The sequence below is a fragment of the Macaca nemestrina genome, chromosome 5 (genome assembly GCF_043159975.1).
Source record: "Macaca nemestrina isolate mMacNem1 chromosome 5, mMacNem.hap1, whole genome shotgun sequence".
Classification (NCBI taxonomy): domain Eukaryota; kingdom Metazoa; phylum Chordata; class Mammalia; order Primates; family Cercopithecidae; genus Macaca; species Macaca nemestrina.
The window spans coordinates 41,291,743-41,312,763 of record NC_092129.1 but is presented as its reverse complement, the minus strand read 5'-3'; the positions used below and the strand labels follow the sequence as shown (position 1 = coordinate 41,312,763).

The window sequence follows — 21,021 nt, the reverse complement described above, 5'->3', positions numbered from 1 at the left end:
GATGTCATCAAGAACATCCGCAACTTGTGAGCAAATAAAATAACTGATGGTTCTAGACTTTATGGACACCCTATAGAGAAGTAGAGGACAAAGTCCCTACTACCAAAAATGTGCATCAGATTGAGGAGGCAAATTTGCAATAACTCATGCCTAGTCTATTTTAACAGCTGGCCAAGTACCAAGCCCAGGAAGCCCTGGCCAGGTCCAAAGGACAGGCATGCTGGGAGCCAGGGCAGGAAGAACAGGCTTCATGGAGGAAGTAAACCTTAACCTGGGCCTCAGAGGGAAAGTATTATTAAATATGTCAGGATGAAGGAAGTCACTTTGGGCAGAGCGGCTTCAAGAACAAAGGCTAGAAAGCAGGGATTTGGAAGGTATTCTGGAGAATGAACAACTCCATTGGCTAGAAATATGAGTTACAGAGGTGAAAAGTGGAAATGGGTAGTAGAGAGCTCAGGGCCCAGTTAGGGGGTGGTGGTGGTGATGGTGAGGAGGCGGAGTTAATATTTAATTATATAGGAACGGGGAGTCTATTAAAGGTTTTTGAGCAAGGGAGGGGTCTGTGTAAACTGGTTATATATTGCAAAATTAATCTGGTTTGGAACATATTAAATTAATGGCAGGGTATCTTGATAGAATTGTGCAGGGACCATTCAGAATGTGTTAGTGGAAGTCAGGAGTGAGATTAAGGGTATATATTCAGGATTTGGGAGTCACCAGGATCCAGGATGGAAGTAATAGCAAATGAGGGCTGTGAGAGACAGTAAAGATAAAAAGGTTGTGGCTTACAATTTGGGGATAGTAAAAATACCGGGGGATTAGAAGGGAGGAAGAATCTGAGTCAACAAAGACGAAAGGACTGCTACAGAGGAATGAGAAAAACCAAGCCAATGGTAGACCAAGAGCAAGGTGATTAGAGGATCAAGTGCTGTAGAAACTCTAGGGGCAGAAAGTATAGGGGAATGATGGATTTAAAAATAAGGATTTGATTTGTATACGTAGGCATGAAAAACTTAATATATAGCTTTTTTTTGAAAAATAATGGCACCAAAATCCACATTTATTTTTATTACCTTTGGTGAACAAAACATAAGACAATAGATTCTGGAGGGTGGGAAGTTAAAGGAAGATATTTTCAGAATCAAAGAGTCTTAGCTGTGTTTATTGGGGTAGAGCCCCTGGGTGCAGAAACATTTAGGGATTGGGGAGAAAAAAGGGATGATGTTTGAAGGAGGCAGGAGGGGAGTGGATGGTGTCAGGAGGTTCAGCTCCTCCCCTGGAATGGGGAACCCTGAAGATTTGAAATGGATGTGGGAGCTCCAGACAGATGGCTTCCATGTTCCAAGTAAAGTACAAGTTGAAGTACATCGTGATGGTGTTTGACATTTAACAGATGTCATCTGTTCTCCGCAGAGTCACTCAGCAGCCTACCCCGTTGCAGACACCTCCTTAGGTTTGGAACACACTGTCTATACAGGATTTTGTATCCAGGATTTTGGTGTGTTCCTTATTTATTTTTGTTTAACTTGTGGCAGACAAATATAGGCTATCAAAAGAAAGGGACAATGAGTAAGCACACACCAAACTAAACAAAACAAAACAAACATCACAAGCCTTGACTTTTTTTTTTTTTTTTGGTCAAAGAAACAACCCATTGGTTGATTTAAGTCGGTGGTAAATCAGAAGGTTGAAAATAAATTACCTTCCTTCTCCGGGGTTCTTCGGATAGTTCAACTCTCTAAATTCAGCTAACAGAGTATTTCTCATGCTCAAAGCAAAGTGTCTCAAACTCTGATGTTTTCATGTAGTTAAAAAAAAATCTTTGCTGAGGCCCAAGCTGAGGTCAAAAACTACCTCTAGCCACCTGGTGCTTTATTTGTATTTATTAGAAGTCTCTGATAAGACTGATTTGAATGTGATTTAGGAATATCACATTCTAAATGGTCAGTTTGCCTATTCCATTATAGAAATGGCACTACAGGAAAATTCATCATCACAGACCATAGAAGTGTTCTTTAGTTAAACCTCTACCTAGTCACCCAGAAAGCCAGTAAGTAAACCAAATAAAAATAGTTCGCTGGGCTCAGAGTGGCAAGTTTTGCACGCAAAGATAGTGAAAATTGTAACCCTAGCAAGAATCCAATACTGTTCTCAGACTCTCTTGGGTGTCCAGTGCTGCTGCAGTCCTTGGAAGGGTTTTAAACTGTTCAGAGCTTGCTGGTTATCTTCAGCCAAGCCAGAGTGTGGGAGTGCATTTTAGTGTAACCATGCGGAACTGGTCGCTCCTTGATTTTCTTCCGTATGTTTCCATTTGTGTAGGCTTTTTTCCCCCCTCAGTATTTCGTTGCTTATCCTTTAGGGCGAAATTGTTTTTTCCTCGGCCAATAATCTGTTTCTTTAAAAAAAAAAAAAATTCGTTACCTATTGTCTTTTTTTTCTGGTCTTCCTAAGTAAGCCAGAAGTCACAAGGTCGTTTACTAATGGGAAACCAAGAAAAAGAAAAGACACCTCAGCCGGCACAACCTCTCTAACTTGTGTGCCCTGAGGCTCATCAGATGCGAAGACCTGGCGACAAGATAGGGTGGTCCGCAGTGGCTTCCTAAGGCGCAGATCCAGGCCGGCTCCCAGCGTGGAATCCGACCCATGTACTTCGTCTCTCTACGTGGCATCAGATGCTCTGCTGGCTGTCACCGTGAACTCCAGCCCTCGCGGAGCGGACAGTGACCTGGCTGCTTCAGAGTTCGGAGGGGAATAGCGTCTCCGTACCCTTGCCCCACCTGGGCTGCTCCTCTGACCGCCGCTCGTCCCAGACTCCAGGAGGCGCCACCAAGCCTCGCCAACCCCGCTCCATATCTCCGGGAGCCCTCAGCGGGTCCGCCGCGGCGACCGGAAGCTCCGGGCAGAGGTGCTGGTTCCGCCCGCCGCTCTTCCAGACAAGACTCGGCCGCGGCGGTCGGAGCGGCTGCCACGCCGCACCTGCCCGCGAGGGGGCGCGCTGGGCCCAGGCCGTAGCCGACTGCCGCGCTCTGTGCCCCCGCCCTCCGCCGTCCCCAGACTGCGCTCACCTGTCTGGGCCGCTGGCCCAGGAGGCGGGGGCCGGCGGGAGCCAAGCCGAGGAAAGGGCGGAGCGGCTGTCCGGGCGCGTCATCGGAGCACCATGGCGGAGCTAGGAGCTGGTGGCGACGGCCACAGGGGCGGCGACGGCGCAGTACGGAGCGAAACAGGTGACCGCGCAGCGGGGATAGTGGGGGTCCCGTGCGCGCGGGCAGGGGACGGCGAGCGGGGCCAGCGGGCTGGCACCGAAATCACCCGGCGCCGGTAGCCCCCTCCCCGCCCGCGCGGCCGCAGCCCGGAACAACCGGCCCTGCGCGCCGCGCACCCGGGCTCCGAGCGCGCGTTCCCCCGCCCTTCGCCGCCGCGCCTCGGCCGTCCGGCTCTCCCCCGCCGGGGTTCCGGCCGCCCTCGGGCGCTCCACCGCGACTTCCCGCAACAGGTGGAGGCGAGCCGGGGTTCGCCGGCGTGGTGGGGAAACGGAGAGACCCCGGCCGCTGCCCTCCCCGCCGCGGGCTCTGGTCTAATTCAGTTGAATGGGAAATCGTATCCCGCAGACCAAACCAGCGGCCAGAGAGTCGTCAGCCAGGTGCGATTGGCAGGACGAGCAGTTTCTGGGCACCTCCTCCCGCCTTGCCTGGTCGCCCCCGGTGCCGGGGGCTCCTCGGCGGGGTCGGTGTGGGGCAGGACCGCGGGGTGAGCGGCCCGCCCCCCAACCCGGTGCTCGCAGTGGCGACGACCCTCGTCCGAGGGGACCGAGCTCGGGAGGGCCGGGGCCCAGTGCAGCATGGTGGGGGGTTGCGAGTGTGGGCTTGACGGGATCAGACATTCGTTGACTTGTCAGAGTTCTTAGAGAGTTTTTTGTTTTCAGTCTGTTCAGGAGCCCAAAGGAGGATTGTTGGCTCTGCAGCCCAGGATTTGGTGGTCAGGCCTCTGTGTTGAGGATATTCTTCCCCCACAACCTCCAGGGGCACACTTGGGGACAGGGGATCACGTCCCCAAGACCAGCAGCAAGGCTTCCCACCCCCGCCCATCTCTCCATAGTATGAAGCCGATTTTTCTCCCTCGTGGTTTTTTTTCTCCAGAGGCTATCTTGCAAATCCGTCCCTCCCCACTGGTTCCCTCTTCTATTCTTGGCCAGTAAGCTGTTTCTGTATCCTCCTACACTTGGGGATGGGGACGGTGAGGCAGTTTCTTACTTTAAAAAGAAATTCAATTCTTAGGCTCTCCAATTGCAAGCTGTTTTCCACTTCCGTACACTCCCAATCGGAAGCAATTGTTTCCTAAATGTAAGAATCACTGTCTCCCCACCGTCGAGGATGCTTATTTTAACGTGAAAGGTCCAGAGAGCTCTGAAACAGTATTTGCAAATTATGTATCTGCTATTGCTAGGAAGAGGTTGGGTACCCAACGTCTTATGATTTAATCCCTTCAGCCAAGATACATGAGGTTAAGACTGACAAAGTACCTTGAACTTGTTTATTTTTAAGTCATGCTCCTTCCTGTAGGGAGTTTGTCTTAATGTGTTTGCAAGATTGGTAGATCGTTATTTTGGTTTGGGGTGGAGAAGAGATGCTTTTGTAATTGCTTTCGGGAATTTGATGAGCTAGACGCTGGGACGGGGCTTCCCCAAGTGAGGGCCTCGGGAGAGCAGCGTCCTCTTTTGTAAATATACGGCATGATTTGGTGCCTAACCCTGACCCAGTAACTGCGTGTGAAACAACATTGTTCTAGCGAGCTAAGTGTCAATTTGTGCTCAAAAATACTTTCTAGAATCTGCACATGAACAACTTGTTCAGACGTAAGTGAACTAACTACAAACTGTAGCATATTCAGTGCCTGAACATGTTAAGGAATAGGCCGTGCTTCCAACAATTAATATACAGATCAACCATGTGCCTGTCAGTGTAATATTTTCTTTTATTAAAAAGGGAATTAAATTGGTTGTTATCTCCTTCATAGAAAACATTTCTTCCACACTTTTGCCTAAGAACTTAAATTTCCAAAGGACACATTTTATATATGGTCTTGAATAATTATACTTTATAATTTCACTGAAAACTTAATTCTGGCCTCACATCTCTTTCCTATTTTTCTACCCCAAGATTACTATTAATGTTTTTAGTGTTCAGAAGCATTTGTGTCAGCAGGTGCCAAAGAAAGAAGGAAGGTGTAAATGTATTTTTTTGAATCTAGGTGATAGTTATTTTGAGAGAACAAGGGGGATTGTTTGAATTTCAACAACTTAAGTTATTCCATGTATTTAAAACACACGACCTATGTCTGAATATGAGACTTTAGCACTTTATTCTGGTGAACATATTTCACATTATACACATCCAAATACTGCAAGTCTCATTTTTTTAAACGATCAGAAGCGTGTATGGATATGGGGGGTGGGTGGGTGGCGGTGGACAGAGAAACCTGTATTACCATCAAGAGTTGAAAATTGCCACCTTAAATGGCAACGTTTCTTGAGGGATTAATTTTAATTTTTTTAGATCTCATTATTATGAGGTAGAGTCCACTCTTTTTTTTTCTTTTTTTTGAGACAGGGTCTCGCTTTGTCGCCCAGGCTGGAGTGCAGTGGCGCGATTTCGGCTCACTGCAAGCTCCACTTCCCAGGTTCACGCCATTCTCCTGCCTCATCCTCCCGAGTAGCTGGGACTACAGGCGCCCGCCACCACGCTCGGCTAATTTTTTTGTATTTTTTTTAGTGGAGACGGGGTTTCACCGTGTTAGCCAGGATGGTCTCGATCTCCTGACCTCGTGATCCGCCCGTCTCGGCCTCCCAAAGTGCTGGGATTACAGGCGTGAGCCACCGCGCCTGGCGAGTCCACTCTTAAATAGCTCTTAGGTTTTGTGTCTCTGTACAAAGACTGGTGTAATTTTAGGGCACTTTAGGTTAGAATATCAGGTTATTATAAAAATGATACCTGTAATGTGTTCAGAATTATGTGTGTGTTTGTGTGTGTGTGTGTGTGTGTGTATCAAAGATGAATTGACAGTGGTGGCGTGCAGCCTATGAAATGAGACCGTTCTTAAGCGTATCAAAAGCTATTATATAAATCCAACATTTAAAAACTATATTTCTGTGGGTATATATTTATCTTCTTCTCAGAGTTAGTCAAATCACATTCCTTGCGGTGAAAACGTTTATTTTTTTTAAGGATGAAAAGTTCTTCCAATAGATTTTTCTTGCCAACAGCCAAAGTTAAGCAAGAGCTGGGGAAAAAAAATTGCCTTGGAAACAAGTTTAAGGCATCACCACTAGAGGATGTCAAGTCCTTTTTCAGGCTTTTTTGAGTAGTCGACCTACCTCGTGTAATATTCACAAAACTGCCTCAATCCAAGCTTTGTGTATTTAATTTTATGTTCATGTTTAAGAGCTGTGGAAAGCGAGTGTACAGCACTAATTCCTAGTCTGATAGCCTGTTTTAAAAACCTCCTGAACTAAAAGCAAATTTAAAGCTGCTTTTAATTAATTCAGGAAACTCTGATGCACAAAGGAATAAGTTAATACCAATAACCTGTCAATTCTGTTGATATTTTGGGAAGTGGGTCATGACTTAGAATCTGGAACTGGGCTTTTTGTCCACTTTAGCAACGTGTGTGATGAACATGGCCTCTTTTGTGACCATCCTTTCATGAACTTTTCCATATGAAAAAGTGACCCTGTAGGTGTCACTTAACTCTAAGGGTCTACATTAAATATCTACCAATAGGGGCTCAGATGACAATTTGGTATTAAGCTTGTCCCGTTTGAAAGAGATGCTTCATTTGCATAGCTAGATAGCTTTTCTCCCATCCTATATGGCTGTTACCTTTACATCTTGCTAAGTAGGGGGAAACATTATTAGACTAGGCAGTTGTGCTCAGGAGCATGCATTTATGTGATATTGATAGGCGTGTGTGAAATATTTTTACACAGTTTATTTACACTGGCATTTTCTCTAAAAAAAATTCTAACATCTTTGCTTCCCAATGCATGAGAAATAATCATTTGGAAGAATTGTTTTTAAAAACTCAGGCCTCATATTGATGTAAGAATTGAAAATATTGAGGCTTAGAATAAGAAATGTGTGCCTTCTGTATATTCAGCATTATGGTGGTTAGAAGGCTGTTGAACAAATGATCCTTGAATTTAGTAAGGAAGACAAAATTCACCAACAAACAGTTGTAGATTATGAGAGTTCAGTGAAGGAGAAATCACTTCCGGCTATGGTCAGCAGGAAGAACATACCGGATACAGCACTGAAGTTAAATTTTAAAAAGTGGTAGAACTGGAGATCTTTATGTTAAGTGAAATAAGCCAGGCACAGAAAGACAAACATTGTATCTTCTCACTCATTTGTCGGGTCTAAAAATAAAAACAATTGAACTCATGGACATAGAGAGTAAAAGGATGGTTACCAGAGACTGAGAAGGGTAGAGGGGGTGGGGAGTGAGAGGTGGCAGGAAGGTGGGCATGGTTAATGGCTTTTTTTGTTTTGTTTTGTTTTTTAAAAAAGGCCAGAAGCAGTTGCTCACGCCTATAATCCCAGCACTTTGGGAGGCTGAGGCAGGCAGATCACATGAGGCCAGGAGTTTGAGACCAGCCTGGGCAATGTGGTAAAACCCCATCTCTACTAAAAATAAAAAAATTAGCCTGTGGTGGTGCACGCCTATAGTTCCAGCTCTTTGGGAGGCTGAGGCAGAAGAATCACTTGAACCCGGGAGGTGGAGGTTGCAGTGAGCCGAGATTGCACCACTGTACTCCAGCCTGGGCGACAGAGCGAGACCGCTTCTCAAAAAAACAAAAAGAAGGAGTAAGACCTACAATTTGATAGCACAGCAGGGTGATTATAGTCAGTGACTTAATTGTACTTTTAAAAATAACTAAGAGTGTAACTGGATTGTTTGTAACACAAAGGATGAATGCTTGAGGGGATGGATACCCCATTCTCCATGATGTAATTATTTCACATTGCATGCCTGTATCAAAACATTTCATGTACCACATAAATATACCTACTATTTACTCACAAAAATAAAATTTAAAAAATTTGTTTTAAAAAATAAAAAAATAAACTTTTAAAAGTGGGTAAGTGGGATATAAAATTGGATGGAGGAAAGGGAGAAAAACAAAGGTGCAGATGTGAAAAAGAGCAAAGTTTTGGTCATATTGACACGTGTAAAGCTCAAAGAAAGTCCTAGATCAGTTAGGAATGACTGTTCACTGAAGCCAAATTGTGGAAGGGCTGAAGGCCAAACTGAGAGGTTATTACATTTTTCTGGGGTGGGGTAGTGGGGGGAAGTGAGGATTCTTGAGAATAAAGAATATTGATTAAAGAAGGCATAGTCAGGTAGTTCTGTACCCATGAATCTTGAAATCTTGATTGCAAGTTCTAACAAGAGCTCAGCTGTGCCTTTAGCTGATGAAAGCAAAATTCCTGCCTCTGGGAAAGTCATTCTCTTCCATTGATTTTTTTTTTTTTTCTTTTACTGCTTTAGGAAGGGTGCATCTGCAGGGATGAGAATGCATGAGAAACATCTGCCTAGCCAGATTAGCCAAATCTCTGGAGATCAATGAAGGGCTAGGTCTACTCAGCCGGTCCTCATTTCAAAGTAGCAATGTAGACTTGAGGATGGACTGAAGAAGAGTTCAGTGACATACACACCAACTTTGAGATTCCATCAGAAATCCAGGCAGTCGTTAGCATGGCAATAGGAAGAGACGATTAAGGTTCTGCAGGGGCATGTGTCAAAGGATTGCATGTAAAAAGGTGACATATGAGACTTCCAAGTTTGAGTTTGGTTTATTGACTTATTGGAAAATATGAGGAGGACCTGTTTTGTTTTTTATCCCAAAGAGGTGGGGGAGGGGGGCAGGTCTTGCTATGTTGCCCAGGCTGGACTTGAACTCCTGAGCTCAAGTGATCTTCCTGGCTCAACTGCCCGAATAGCTGAGACTACAGGCATGCGCCACTGTGTCCAGCAGAATCAGGTTTTGGTGGGAGAAACAGGAAGAAAAACCCTCTGCTTTAGATATGAAAATGTGTGGTATAAGAGAGATCTGTAAGTGGAAATGTTCAAAAGGCAACTGGAAGTATAGGACTAAAAGAGAAAAATAGAGGTCAGCACTCTGGGATTCACTCCATAAAGGAATAATGACTGAAGGTTTGGGAGTGAGGAGAGCTCAGAAAAACCACGGAAGGGTGAGATGACGTGTAAAGCGTGGGAGGAGGAAGAACCAGCAAAGCAGACAGATGGAAAAGCACAGCTGAGCAATGTCACACCTGCTGAGAAGGATGGAGAGGTAAGGGATTCAAAGACTGATGAAGACATTTTATAAAAAGCTGTGCATTTGGTTACTAGTAGTCACTGACCAACCCCAGAAGAGGAATTTCAGTTGTTGGTGGAAGAGTTGGGGCTACATCAGATTATAAGTGATTATTAGATAAACAGTTTGGGAAGGAAAGGTAGCCAATTTAATAGACCCTCCCATAAAGCTTGCTGGTGAAAGGAAAAATTACAAATCCTTGAATAGGCAGAGGGATTTTTAAAAATTTATTTAAAAATTTGCATACAGTCCAGGTGCGGTGGCTTACACCTGTAATCCCAGCACTTTTGGGAGGCTGAGGCAGGTAGATCACTTGAGCTCAGGAGTTTAAGACCAGCCTGGGCAACATGGCAAAGCCCTGTCTCTACTGAAAATACAAAAATTGGCCAGGTGTGGTGGCATATGCCTGTAATCCGAACTACTCAGGAGGCTGAGGCAGGAGAATTGCTTGAACCCGGGAGGCGAGGTTACAGTGAGCTGAGATAGTAGCACCACATTCCAGCCTGGGCGACAGAGCAAGACTCCGTCTCAGTAAATAAATAATAAATAAAAAATTTGTGTACCAAAATTACTCATTTTCTTTTGTTTTTTAGTTCTTATTGAATGTATAGAGTAATGTAAGCACCACTGTTAACATGATCCCAAAGAGTCCTCTGCCTCCAACCCAAATTCCCTAATGCTGCACCTTGGTAGTGAGATTCTCTTCCTACACCTAACCCCTGGCAACCACTGATCTGTTTACCATCTTCCTAGTTTTGCCTTTTCCAGAATGTCATAAAAGTGGAATCATACATTGTGTAACCTTTTTTTTTTTTTTTTTTTTTGAGACGGAGTTTTACTATTGTTGCCCAGGCTGGAGTGCAATGGCACGATCTCGGCTCACAGGAACCTCCTCTGCCTCCCGGGTTCAAGCGATTCTCCTGCCTCAGCCTCCCAAATAGCTGGGATTACAGGCATGCGCCACCACACCCGGCTAATTTTGTATTTTTGGTAGAGAAGGGGTTTCTATGAAACCCCGTCAGGCTGGTCTTGAACTCTCGATCAAAGGTGATCCACCAGCCTCGGTATCCCGAAGTGCTGGGATTAGAGGTGTGAGCCACCGTACCCGGCCCCACATTTTGTAACCTTTTGAGTCTGAATTTTTCACCTGGCATCATGGTTTTGAGATTCAGGCACACTGTTGTGCATATTAGTAGTCCCTTCCTTTTTCTTGATGAAGTAGTTTGCCATTGTATGGATGTATCATAGATGGTTTATCGAAGAACATTTGAGTTGTTCCCAGGTTTTGGCAATTATGAATAATGCTGCTGTAAACACTTACCTACAGGTTTTTGTGTGAGCGTTTATCCTCAGTAATTTATCCTTTTTCATTTATCCTCAGTAAATACCTAGGAGTAGGATTACTGATTCATGTAACTGTATGTTTAACTTTATAAGAAATGTCCAAACTTTTCCAGAGCGTCTCAATGGTTTTACATTCTTACAATCAGCATATGTGAGTTCTGGTTGCCCTGCATCCTCACTCATACTTAGCATTGTTAGTTTTGTTTGTTTTTAAAACTTTAGCCATTCCACCAAGTTCTTTGAGTAAAGCAATGTAATCACCTCAAAGTAAAATAGTGCCTTTTTAATGCTAACCCATGCTCACATGAATTAAGAAAGCCTGGAGGTAGTGTTGATCCCAGAGCCCAGGTATAATATGGAGTTTGTATTTGGCTCTCATATCTTTATTCTCCCTCATTCTTTTTTCCCCATAGTATTTCTTTTATTTTTTATTTTTTATTATTTTTTTTAATTTTAACACACCATTGCTGGCTTGAAGATCCATAGTATCTCTTATTTCCTGTGGAGTATACATTCTGAAGTTGATTATGGACGGAAGTGCCATTATATAGCACAGTCCCTGCCAATTCAAGTTCTCTCTTCCTCCTTAATAGTCTGTCTTCTAATCCCTTGAGATATGGCTTTCTACAACTTGGAAATAACTTGTTTTGTTGTTAGAAAGCTAGACATGTTGGTCATATACCTTGTTTATTACCCTGATTAATTCCTTATTGGCACATTTTGTATTGTCAAACTGAATACTTACCAGTTCTCAGATACAGTGCTTTGTAAAGCCTTGATAGTCTGTCATTGGATGTTTCATCACTTCCTCATGGTCTAAGGTTCCATAGGCTAAATGTTAATGGTATTTAGGCTTATTCTTTTTTTATAAAATTCAGTTTTAGTGTTTGTCTAGTTTTCTAGCAGTGATACTGTCTACCTTTTTACTATCTTAGCTCTTGTAAAACTCTGAGTTATGGTTGACATATTTAAATGGCATTTGGATTTTCTCTTCAGCAATTATTTTCCTTAGTATCTTTTTAATTTGAGAAATAGCCTGTTGAAAAAGATCTATAAGATTTTCTTATTAGGAACCACTGTGAAATTTTTTTTGTAAATATATTTCTTGAGACAGAGTCTCGCTCTGTTGCCCAGGCTGGAGTGCAGTGGCACAATCTTGGCTCACAGCAATCTGCGCCTCCCAGGTTCAAATGATTCTCTTGCCTCAGCCTCCTGACTAGGTGGAACTACATGCGCCCACCACCATGCCTGGTTAATTTTTAGATTTTTAGTAGAGGCAGCGTTTTGCCATGTTGGCCAGGCTGGTCTCAAACTCCTGAACTCAAGTGATCTGCCCAACACAGCCTCCTAAAGTGCTGGAATTACAGGTGTGAGCCACCACTCCCGGCCCCACTTTGAATTTTGATTTGAAGAGTAATATGTAGTATTTGACAGTAAGAATAACTGCATTCAACAGTTCTTCATCCTTGATGCTCCTTTAGGAATACTTGTGGAAAAAAGAATCATGAGAAAGTGCCAAGGAGGATTGACACACCTGACCAGATGGTACAGATGAGCACAGGGTGTAAAACAATGCAGGGAGGAGGCTGGGAGCAGTGCACTTGGCATATGTGAGCTGCACCTCATAGGCACTGTTAATAAATGATATATCTTTAAGTTTAGCGTATTGAGATTTGGGGTATCTTAAAATTTCTCCTTCTGTAACTTTTAAAATTAAATCCTACGGAAAGCTTTCTTTTTGGAGTTGGCTTTCTGGTAAAGAGAAATGTCCTTCACTATGGCATAACCTCTGAGTATAAAACTTATTTCTCCAACACTGTTGAATGTAGAAAAGAAGTTCTCTAGGATCAGTTTAACTGTCAAGATGAAATTCTAGAAAGGAGCCCTTCGTTTAGCACCTCCACCCCTCATCATGAAGCTTGCTTGGTTGCAATAATGTGCATAATAATTGACTGTAAGATGTGTTCCTGTAGCAAAACTTTTGGCTGCTTCTCAAGATTCAAATCTGGGCTTCTGGTTCTCAGAAGCTCCTGACCCAAGTCTTTGGGGTGGCAGGCACACCAGCCAGGACCTGGTTACTTACTTCTTGCATTCCAGCTGGACTGGTTTCTATTCATGCTCCAAATTAGTCCAGTGACAGCCTTCACCACAGGCCTGGTGGATTCATTTAAATATGGGTCACTCCTTGACCCTAAGGTTATGTTGTTGAAATGATCATTGGGCCCATGTGCTGGAGTATCACTGATTCACATCATTGGCTCTCAATCTTGGCAGTGATTTAAAATCACCTGGGGACCATTTAAATATCAGGATGCCCAGGTGGCATCCAAGGTAATTATCTGAGGATCTTGCAGGATGGGAGTCAGGTGGCAGTGTTTTTAAAACTCCCCAGATGGTCTGGTGTGCAGTCAGTGCTGAGAACTACTGATTCAGAGCCTTTCCTATTGTATTCCTTCCATTTGACCGTTGTGGTGGGTGGTGTCAAGTGTGCGCACCTTGCTTATGGAAACCACATGGAAAATCAGAATGGCAATTGCCCTAAATCTAGTGAGTTTACTCAAGTTATCTCTTATTTTTGCCCCAGGACTTTTTTTGAAGGAAATACAGATGTGAATACAGGTCTGAGTACAATTGAATAGCTAAATATGCACACATATATTCAGTGGCCACATGTATGCACATTTCTGTATGAATATGTGCAGTGAGACAAAAGACCATTCAACTTTCTTGTTTTCGACTTTGCTTAGCTCTCACACTGCCTTCCTCTCCATCCTGCCCCTTAAAACCAGGAAAGGTTAAATTGGGGTAGATATTTAAGTCTTTCGTAGAAAATTATACATTTTTCCCGGAGATCTTTCTAGTGACTCCTGACCTCTCATCACCAGGTCCCTGGCTCTGGAGGCTGGGGCTTGTTTCTTCTGTCTATAAATAGTTGACCCAAGTACGACCTTCTCCCTTCCGTGTGACCAGATGCTAATACCCTTCAGGCTAATCTTTCTTTCTTTCACCTCTCTTCTTTCTCACCGCATGCCGCTGTGCCCAAGGCCCAGCTGGTAACCTCTGCGGTTTTTACTGTGCATTTTTTTCTTAGCAGGATTATTCAACTTGTGCTTTGATTATCACCTAAAATTATCATCTCTGGCACTACACACTGAAATGTGTACAGACATTTCTGGTTTTTGTTTTCGAGACAGGGCCTTGCTCTGTCGCCCAAGTTGGAATGCAGTGGCGCAGTCATGACTCACTACATCCTTGACCTCCTGGTCTCAAGCAATTCTCCTACATTAGCCTGCCAAGTACCTGAGACTATGGGTGCATGCCACCATGCCTGGCTAATTTTATTTTTTGTAGAGATGAGTTTTCTCTATGTTGCCCAGGCAGGTTTCAAACTCCTGGACACAAGCAATCCTCCTGCCTCAGCCTCCAAAAGTGCTGAAATTATAGGCATGAGCCACCACACCCAGCTTACAGGCACTTCTGAGTTGCATTCATGCCTGCTCCTGAGGTTTTGTGCCATCTTTTGTGATTTGAAGCTTGTTCTGGGAGGGCTTACCTTTGGCAGTATGATTTCTTTTCATTTTCTCCTCTTTGCAGCTAGTGTGTTTCTAACTGTGAAGTCCAAGGCCAAAATGAAAAGGTCAGTAGGGGATGTTGGATGGGACTGATCCCTAGAAAAGAGTATCTTTGATTCCTCTTTAAGATTATTCGGAAACTGAGCATGTGTGAGGCTGTGAGGTTTGAAGCTCAAACCTAACACTAATTATTTAGGGGTAATTGTAACCTACTATTTTGTGCAAGGTCTCTGGAGTCTGGCTGCCTGGGTTCCAATCTCAGCTCCACCACTTGGTACCTGTGGGATCTTGGGCCTGTCATGTAAGCATTCTCTTCCTCAGTGTCTTCCTTTTTAAAATGGGATATTGGTAATACCGTCACAGGGCTTAAATGAGTTAATACTGAAGTTCTTAGAGCAGTGCTTGACACAGCATAAGCACCAAGTGTTTGTTATAATTCTTGTCATGATTACTGAAGATTAGTATTGCATTACTGTGAAACGATGGGCATACCCTGGCATGCTAAGTTTCTTCCTTAAGCCATTTTTTATTTATCACAGTAGGCTCTCCATAATGAAGGCATCAGAATGTAATGATGATTCAGACCTCATTGTAGCTGTGTGATCACATTGTCATAGGCTTGGCGCTGGGATCAAAGGCATCATTAAAGCACTTTGGATGATAGTTTTTACCTGTCAAATGTTCCAGGAGGTTACTGTACACTGGCCTGTGAGACCCTTAGATTGTTATGTGATCATGCTAAACACCCGTAAAAGCCCTTCCTGGTTTTGTTTTTTGTTTTTTTTTGAGACGGAGTTTCACTCTTGTTGCCCAGGCTGGAGTGCAATGGTGCGATCTCGGCTCACTGCAACCTCCGCCTTCCAGGTTCAAGTGATTCTCCTGCCTCAGCCTCCTGAGTAGATGGAATTACAGGCATCCGCCACCATGCCCAGCTAATTTTTATATATTTAGTAGAGGCGGGGTTTCACTATGTTGCTCAAGTTGGTCCTGAATTCTTGACCTCAGGTGATCCACCCACCTTGGCCTCCCAAATTGCTAGGATTACAGATTTGAGTCACCGTGTCCGGCCTTGGCTTATTTTTATGGAATCCAAAAGTGTTTTTTTAATGGCTATATCATACTTCTAATTTTTTTTTTTTTTGAGACAGAGTTTTGCTCTGGTGACTCTGTCACCCAGGCTAGAGGGCAGAGGCACCATCATGGCTCACTGCATCTTTGACATCTGGGCTCCAACGACCCTCCTATCTCAGCCCCCTGAGGTAGCTGGGACTACAGGTACATGCCACTATGCCAGGCACCAGCTAATTTTTTTTCCTCTCTCTCTTTTTGTAGAGATTGGATTTTGCTATATTGCTCAGGCTGGTTTCTAACTCTTGGGCTCAAGCGATCCTCCTGCCTCGGCTTCTCAAAGTGCTGGGATTACAGGCGTGAGCCACAGCGCCTGGCCCATAGTTCTAAATTTTAAGTCCTTTGCTAAAACATTGCTACAGAGGTATGTTGCTTTAAGCCATAGAGAGATGGACCTCCTAACACCCATTCTGACTATAAACAAGGCACTAGCACCACGTTGACTATGCTTCTCTACCAGGAAAATAGAGGAAACATACAACTTGCCTTCCACGAGATGTTCATGAGAAGCAGGAGGCAGTTTGGGTTTCTTCAAGCAAAGTACATACATGAAATAGAAAATATCAGTAAGTTGTCTTATTAAAGTCACAAATTTTAGAAGAAACTTTCTTAAGTTGCAGAATACCATTTACAAGGTGTATCCTGGGTGTGGTGTGTGGGCATGTATGTGAGGCACATTTCTCGCTAAGAAAATGATATCTTGTTCAATTTGGAATTTAGATTTTTATATCTTTTAAAAAATTTTGGCCAGGCATGGTGGCTCACACCTGTAATCGCAGCACTTTGGGAGGCCGAGGCGGGCGGATCACCTGAGGTTGGGAGTTTGAGACTAGCCTGACCAACGTGGAGAAACTCCCATCTCTACTAAAAATACAAAATTAGCTGGGTGTGGTGGCGCATGCCTGTAGTCCCAGCTACTCGGGAGGCTGAAGCAGGACAATCGCTTGAACCCAGGAGGCGGAGGGTGCGGTGAGCCGAGATCGTGCCATTGCACTCCAGCCTGGGCAACAAAAGTGAAACTCCGTCTCAAAAAAACCAAAAAAATAAAAGTTATTTAATTTCGTAACTTCGTAAATCTGAAAATACGTCACTTCCTCAGATGGGTCCTGGGTTGAGATTCTTCCAACAATGCCCCCAAATTGTCTTTTTGTGTCCAGTAGCCACTGTGGAAATTGATTAAACAAGTGTTCCCGATGCCATCTTTGAAATATTAAAATGTGTTATTCAGTAAAAATAAACTGAATTATTATTGAAATAAGTTTTGTACGGATTTACTTAACACTAGGAATAAACCCATCCAGATATCCTGGTGAAGATGCCCTCCCTGTATATAGAAAAAGTTACATCCATGTACTTTGTGCAGTGACTGTATAAGGCCCAGATAGAGTATAAATAGAAGAGATGTCTCAACAGCTGAAAGAAAGTATGGAAATAAATTGAGAAGTGGGAAGCTATTTTTAGTCTAGAAGACCTGTGAGACTCAAATGACTTTGGATAGAAAAACCCCATAATCTTATACTCCAGTGAAGCCTCACAGGGAAGAGCCCTAGGTTGGCATTTCAGATTCAATCCTCGGTATCCCAGCTGTGTCTAAAATGGACAGATTTGAGAATGTCATTTCTTCAACTTATTTACAAACTGATCAGGCCCAACATCTATCTGCTGCTCGCTGAGAACAGCATCAAAGTTAAAAAAAAAAAAAAAAAGAAAAAAGAAAAGGAGTTCCAATCATCAACCAACTGTGCAACACAAATCTAAACCATGTATGTGATGAGACCCACATGTCATTGTGAGAGTGTTGCAGGACTCATTAATGACACCCACAGTAGCAAGTAAGTCTTCAAGAAGGCTTTGGAGGAGAGAAGGCCTATGTATGAAATGGCAGAAGGTTCAGAATTAGGACTCTGGATATGGAGTTCAGACACCTGTGAATTGGGCATTCTGAACCCCTTGTACAATGTGCAAAGCTGATTTTTTCTTACACAGCACAGTGTTGCTTACTATTACAGATGTCCCTATCTGGAAACATGTTCATTCAACACTTTGCAGATTTGCAGTTATTTTCAAAACAGCTTTTGTTATACAAACCTCCCTCTTTTTGTTGTAAACATGGTCTTTTTCCAGTGCGCTGGATAAAGTCTGGCTCTGGGCAGTAAAGGGACATGGCTACTGCTTATTTCAGGAACTTAGGGGCAAGTGTCTTCATGCCTGTGGAAACAGGAGCCAGCTAGAAGTATTTCCAGCAAAAAATTTAAGAGAAAGGAGAGATTTTTTTATTATGATTTTGATTTCTTTACTGCAACATTGCAGGTGTCTGGAGTATAGCCATTACACTTTATGAAAAAGGCAAAATGGTCATTTGGGGTGTTTTAGGAAGTTTGCCAAAAGGCTCCTTTGTCATTATAATCCTTCCTAAGCTGCCATCCATGGGTTTAGGTTATGGATATGAAAAGTGAAAGGGTTTGAGAAATGAAGTAGGTGTCTTCCGAGTGCTTACCAACCTGTTAATCTTTTTGAGATGTTAATATTTTCATATAGAGCCCCCTAAAAATCTTGATGGCTCTAGGTCAGTCAAGCCTAAGAGAAGATGTATTTGTCAAAAAAAAAAACAAAAAAAACCTTACTGGATTGCTAGTAACATCTACTTCTTCGAAATTAATACTTCATATATTTTTTTAAAAATATTGATGCATTAGGAACATTTTTTGCTTAGCAGTTACAAATTTTAAGAGCTTCTAAGCTTGTTACTCAATCCTAAATATACTTATATCTTTATAATTTAGCTTAAAGGCTTTTGGTGTTCTGGTTGGTTACTGACAATTCTCAGTGTGACATTCACTGAAGGAAAATGTACCAAGCCTCTAACTTACTCACCACAATTATATAATTTGGCATTTCTTTTAGGTGCTTCCTTCCTCTAGATTGGTTTCAGAACTATGCTGGAGAATTGTATGTAATTTTTTTTCTTTTGTCAGAATTGGCGTGTTAGGCCTTTTTTGTGTCACTTAAACACCTGAGGCTAGGCAATTTATAAAGAAAAAAGGTTTAATTGGCTCAGGGATTTGCAGGCTGTACAAGCATGGCACTGACATCTGCTCGGCTTCTGCTGAGGGTCCCAGGAAGCCTACAGTCATTGTGGAAGGTGAAGCGGGAGCAGGCACGTTCACATGGCAAGACAGTGGGGTAAGGGGAGGTCCCAGACTTTTAAACAACCAGACCTTATGTAAACTAACTGAGGGAGAACTTACTCATCACCACGGGGATGGCGCTAAACCGTTCATGAAGGACACACCCCCATGATCCAGTCATCTCCCACCAGGCCCCACCTCCAACATTGGGGGTTACATTTCAACATGAGATTTGGAGGACACAAACATCCAAACTGTAACAGTTGGTTTCAGTTAATAAATAAACCAAAAAATAAAGTTAGTGCCTCAAACCTTCATACGCTTTTCTCATGAAAAGCATTTTTATCCAACCCTCTCTCCTCCCCCCATGTACGTATCTATATACTTTAGTTTCTACTGATTGAGAAAGTGGGGTTACTTCATTATAATAGAGAAGGACTTTTTTGAAATCTATATATCTGTACTTTCTGAATCATTTAATGTTCAGATGAACAGACTGCTTAGTTCTCATCAAAAGGGTTTATTTGATAACGCTTTTAAGCTCACCAGTACTTGATTCTCAAAGGGTGATCATTAGTGAAAATAAAGAGGGATTTAATAAGTCTAAGATATCCTGACCCCAACTGTAGGAACATTATATTAATAGAGCGTTACGGTATTGGAAAATTATCTGAGTAAATAGTAGCCATCCTATTCAATGAAGATTGTGATCATTGATACATAAACCCTTGACTTTTGAATGCATGCTTTCATTCGCAGCATGTTGACTTGAATGTGGGAATGTAGTATCTTAATCTGTCTGAGGTCACTGACTGATAGGTAATTTTAAGTGTCAACTGGGCTCAGCTGTGGTACCCAAACATCAGCTGTTGCTGGGAAGGTATTTTGTAACCATGATTAACATTTGCAATCAGTTGACTTTAAGTGAAGGGGATTATCCTGGCTATGGGTGGGCCAAACGCAATCAGGTGAAGACCTAGGAAAGAAGAAGGAGGGGGAAGTCTGCCTTAAAGCTGTGACATGGAAATCCTGCTTGAGTTTCGAGCCTGCCAGCCTGCTGCACACATTTCACACTTGTTAGCCCCCACAGTGGCAGCAGCCATTATTCCTTAAAATAAGTCTTTATATACAATATATTTCTCTCCAGAGAAATAGCCAAAAATACTATTGGTTCTCTTTCCCTGGAAGAACCCTCACTGATACACTGACACTCAGGAAGAAAATTAACAGTTTTTACCTGGAATCATACAAATCATTTTAATTATTTAAGAGATAAAATTTAAAAATTAATCTTTCCTGATTTTTTTAAGGTAAAAACAGGATATTAAACTCGCAGTGAAAAAAATGGATGTCTTTTAATTTCAGGAGGTTTTAGGAGAAAGAAATGGAAAGAGTGGCAAAGTAGCAAAGGACGGTGATACAGTTTAGATACGGTTTCATGTTGAAATATGACATCCAGTGTTGGAGGTGGACCTAGTGGGTTATGTTTGGGTCATGGGAGCCAATTTTATGAATGGCTTGGCACTCGTCTCATGGTAATGAGTGAGTTCGCATGTGAGAGCTGGTTGTTTAAAAGAGCCTGATGTCTCTCTTGTTCCCTGTCTTGCCATGGCTCCTTCTGTAAGCGTCCTGAGCCCTCAGCAGAAGCAAATACCAGCACTGTGCTCCTTGTACAGTCTGCAGAACTGTGAGCCAAAATGAAATTTTTCTTTATAAATTATCCAGTCTCAGGTATTTATAGCAACACAAAGCAGACTAACACAGATGGGACTGAGGAAAAGTCTTAAAACATTCTGAAATGAATGTTCTTCACCTGTCCAATGCTTTGCTGTCCTAAAGACTTAGTGTATCACTATCCTTAAAATGCCCATAAAGTCATACACTGAATTGGTTTGCTGTTCTTTAGTATCATTCTTCATTCACAAACTTTTAGATTTCACCTCTCAAGTCACATAGCTATAGGGATCCACCTATAAAAAATTGGCTCATTGAGGGGAAAACTCTCTTGTTCATCTTTATCAGTAGGTTCTTTTTGTTGTTGTTGTTTTAGACGGAGTTTGGCTCTTGTTGCCCATGCTGGAGGGCAATGGCGCGATCTTGGCTCACTGCAACCTCCGCCTCCTGGGTTCAAGCGATTCTCCTGCCTCAGCCTCCCGAATAGCTGAGATTACAGGCATGCGCCACCATGCCCGGCTAATTTTGTATTTTTAGTAGAGATGGGGGTTCTCCATGTTGGTCAGGCTGGGCCTGAACTCCCGACCTCAGATGATCCACCCGCCTTGGCCTCCCAAAGTGCTGGGATTACAGGTGTGTGTATCAGTAGGTTTTCATTACATTGTGGGTGAGAGAATGTGGGAGGTCTGGAAGCTGCAGGTGCAGAGATCAGAGTGGTGTGGCCCTCTTCTTTTTTTTTTTTTTTTTTAATTGAGACGGAGTCTCGCACTGTCACCCAGGCTGGAGTGCAGTGATGCAATCT

General features: G+C 43.1%; 1 protein-coding gene across 4 annotated transcripts in view; it reads left to right on the top strand.

Annotated features, from left to right (window-relative positions):
- Window positions 1–1,080: 1,080 nt before the first annotated feature.
- Window positions 1,081–21,021, top strand: part of LOC105465673 (microtubule associated protein 7) — a 215,723-nt gene continuing 195,782 nt past the window's right edge. Inside the window, exon 1 of one of the 4 annotated variants that reach the window (XM_011714243.3) lies at window positions 1,081–3,224. In XM_011714243.3, the coding sequence (XP_011712545.2) occupies window positions 3,158–3,224 (67 nt within the window). In that variant the 5' untranslated portion in view covers window positions 1,081–3,157. The remainder of the gene's footprint in view (window positions 3,225–21,021) is intronic. The other 3 variants (XM_011714237.3, XM_011714245.3, XM_011714238.3) reach the window with 3 other exon arrangements.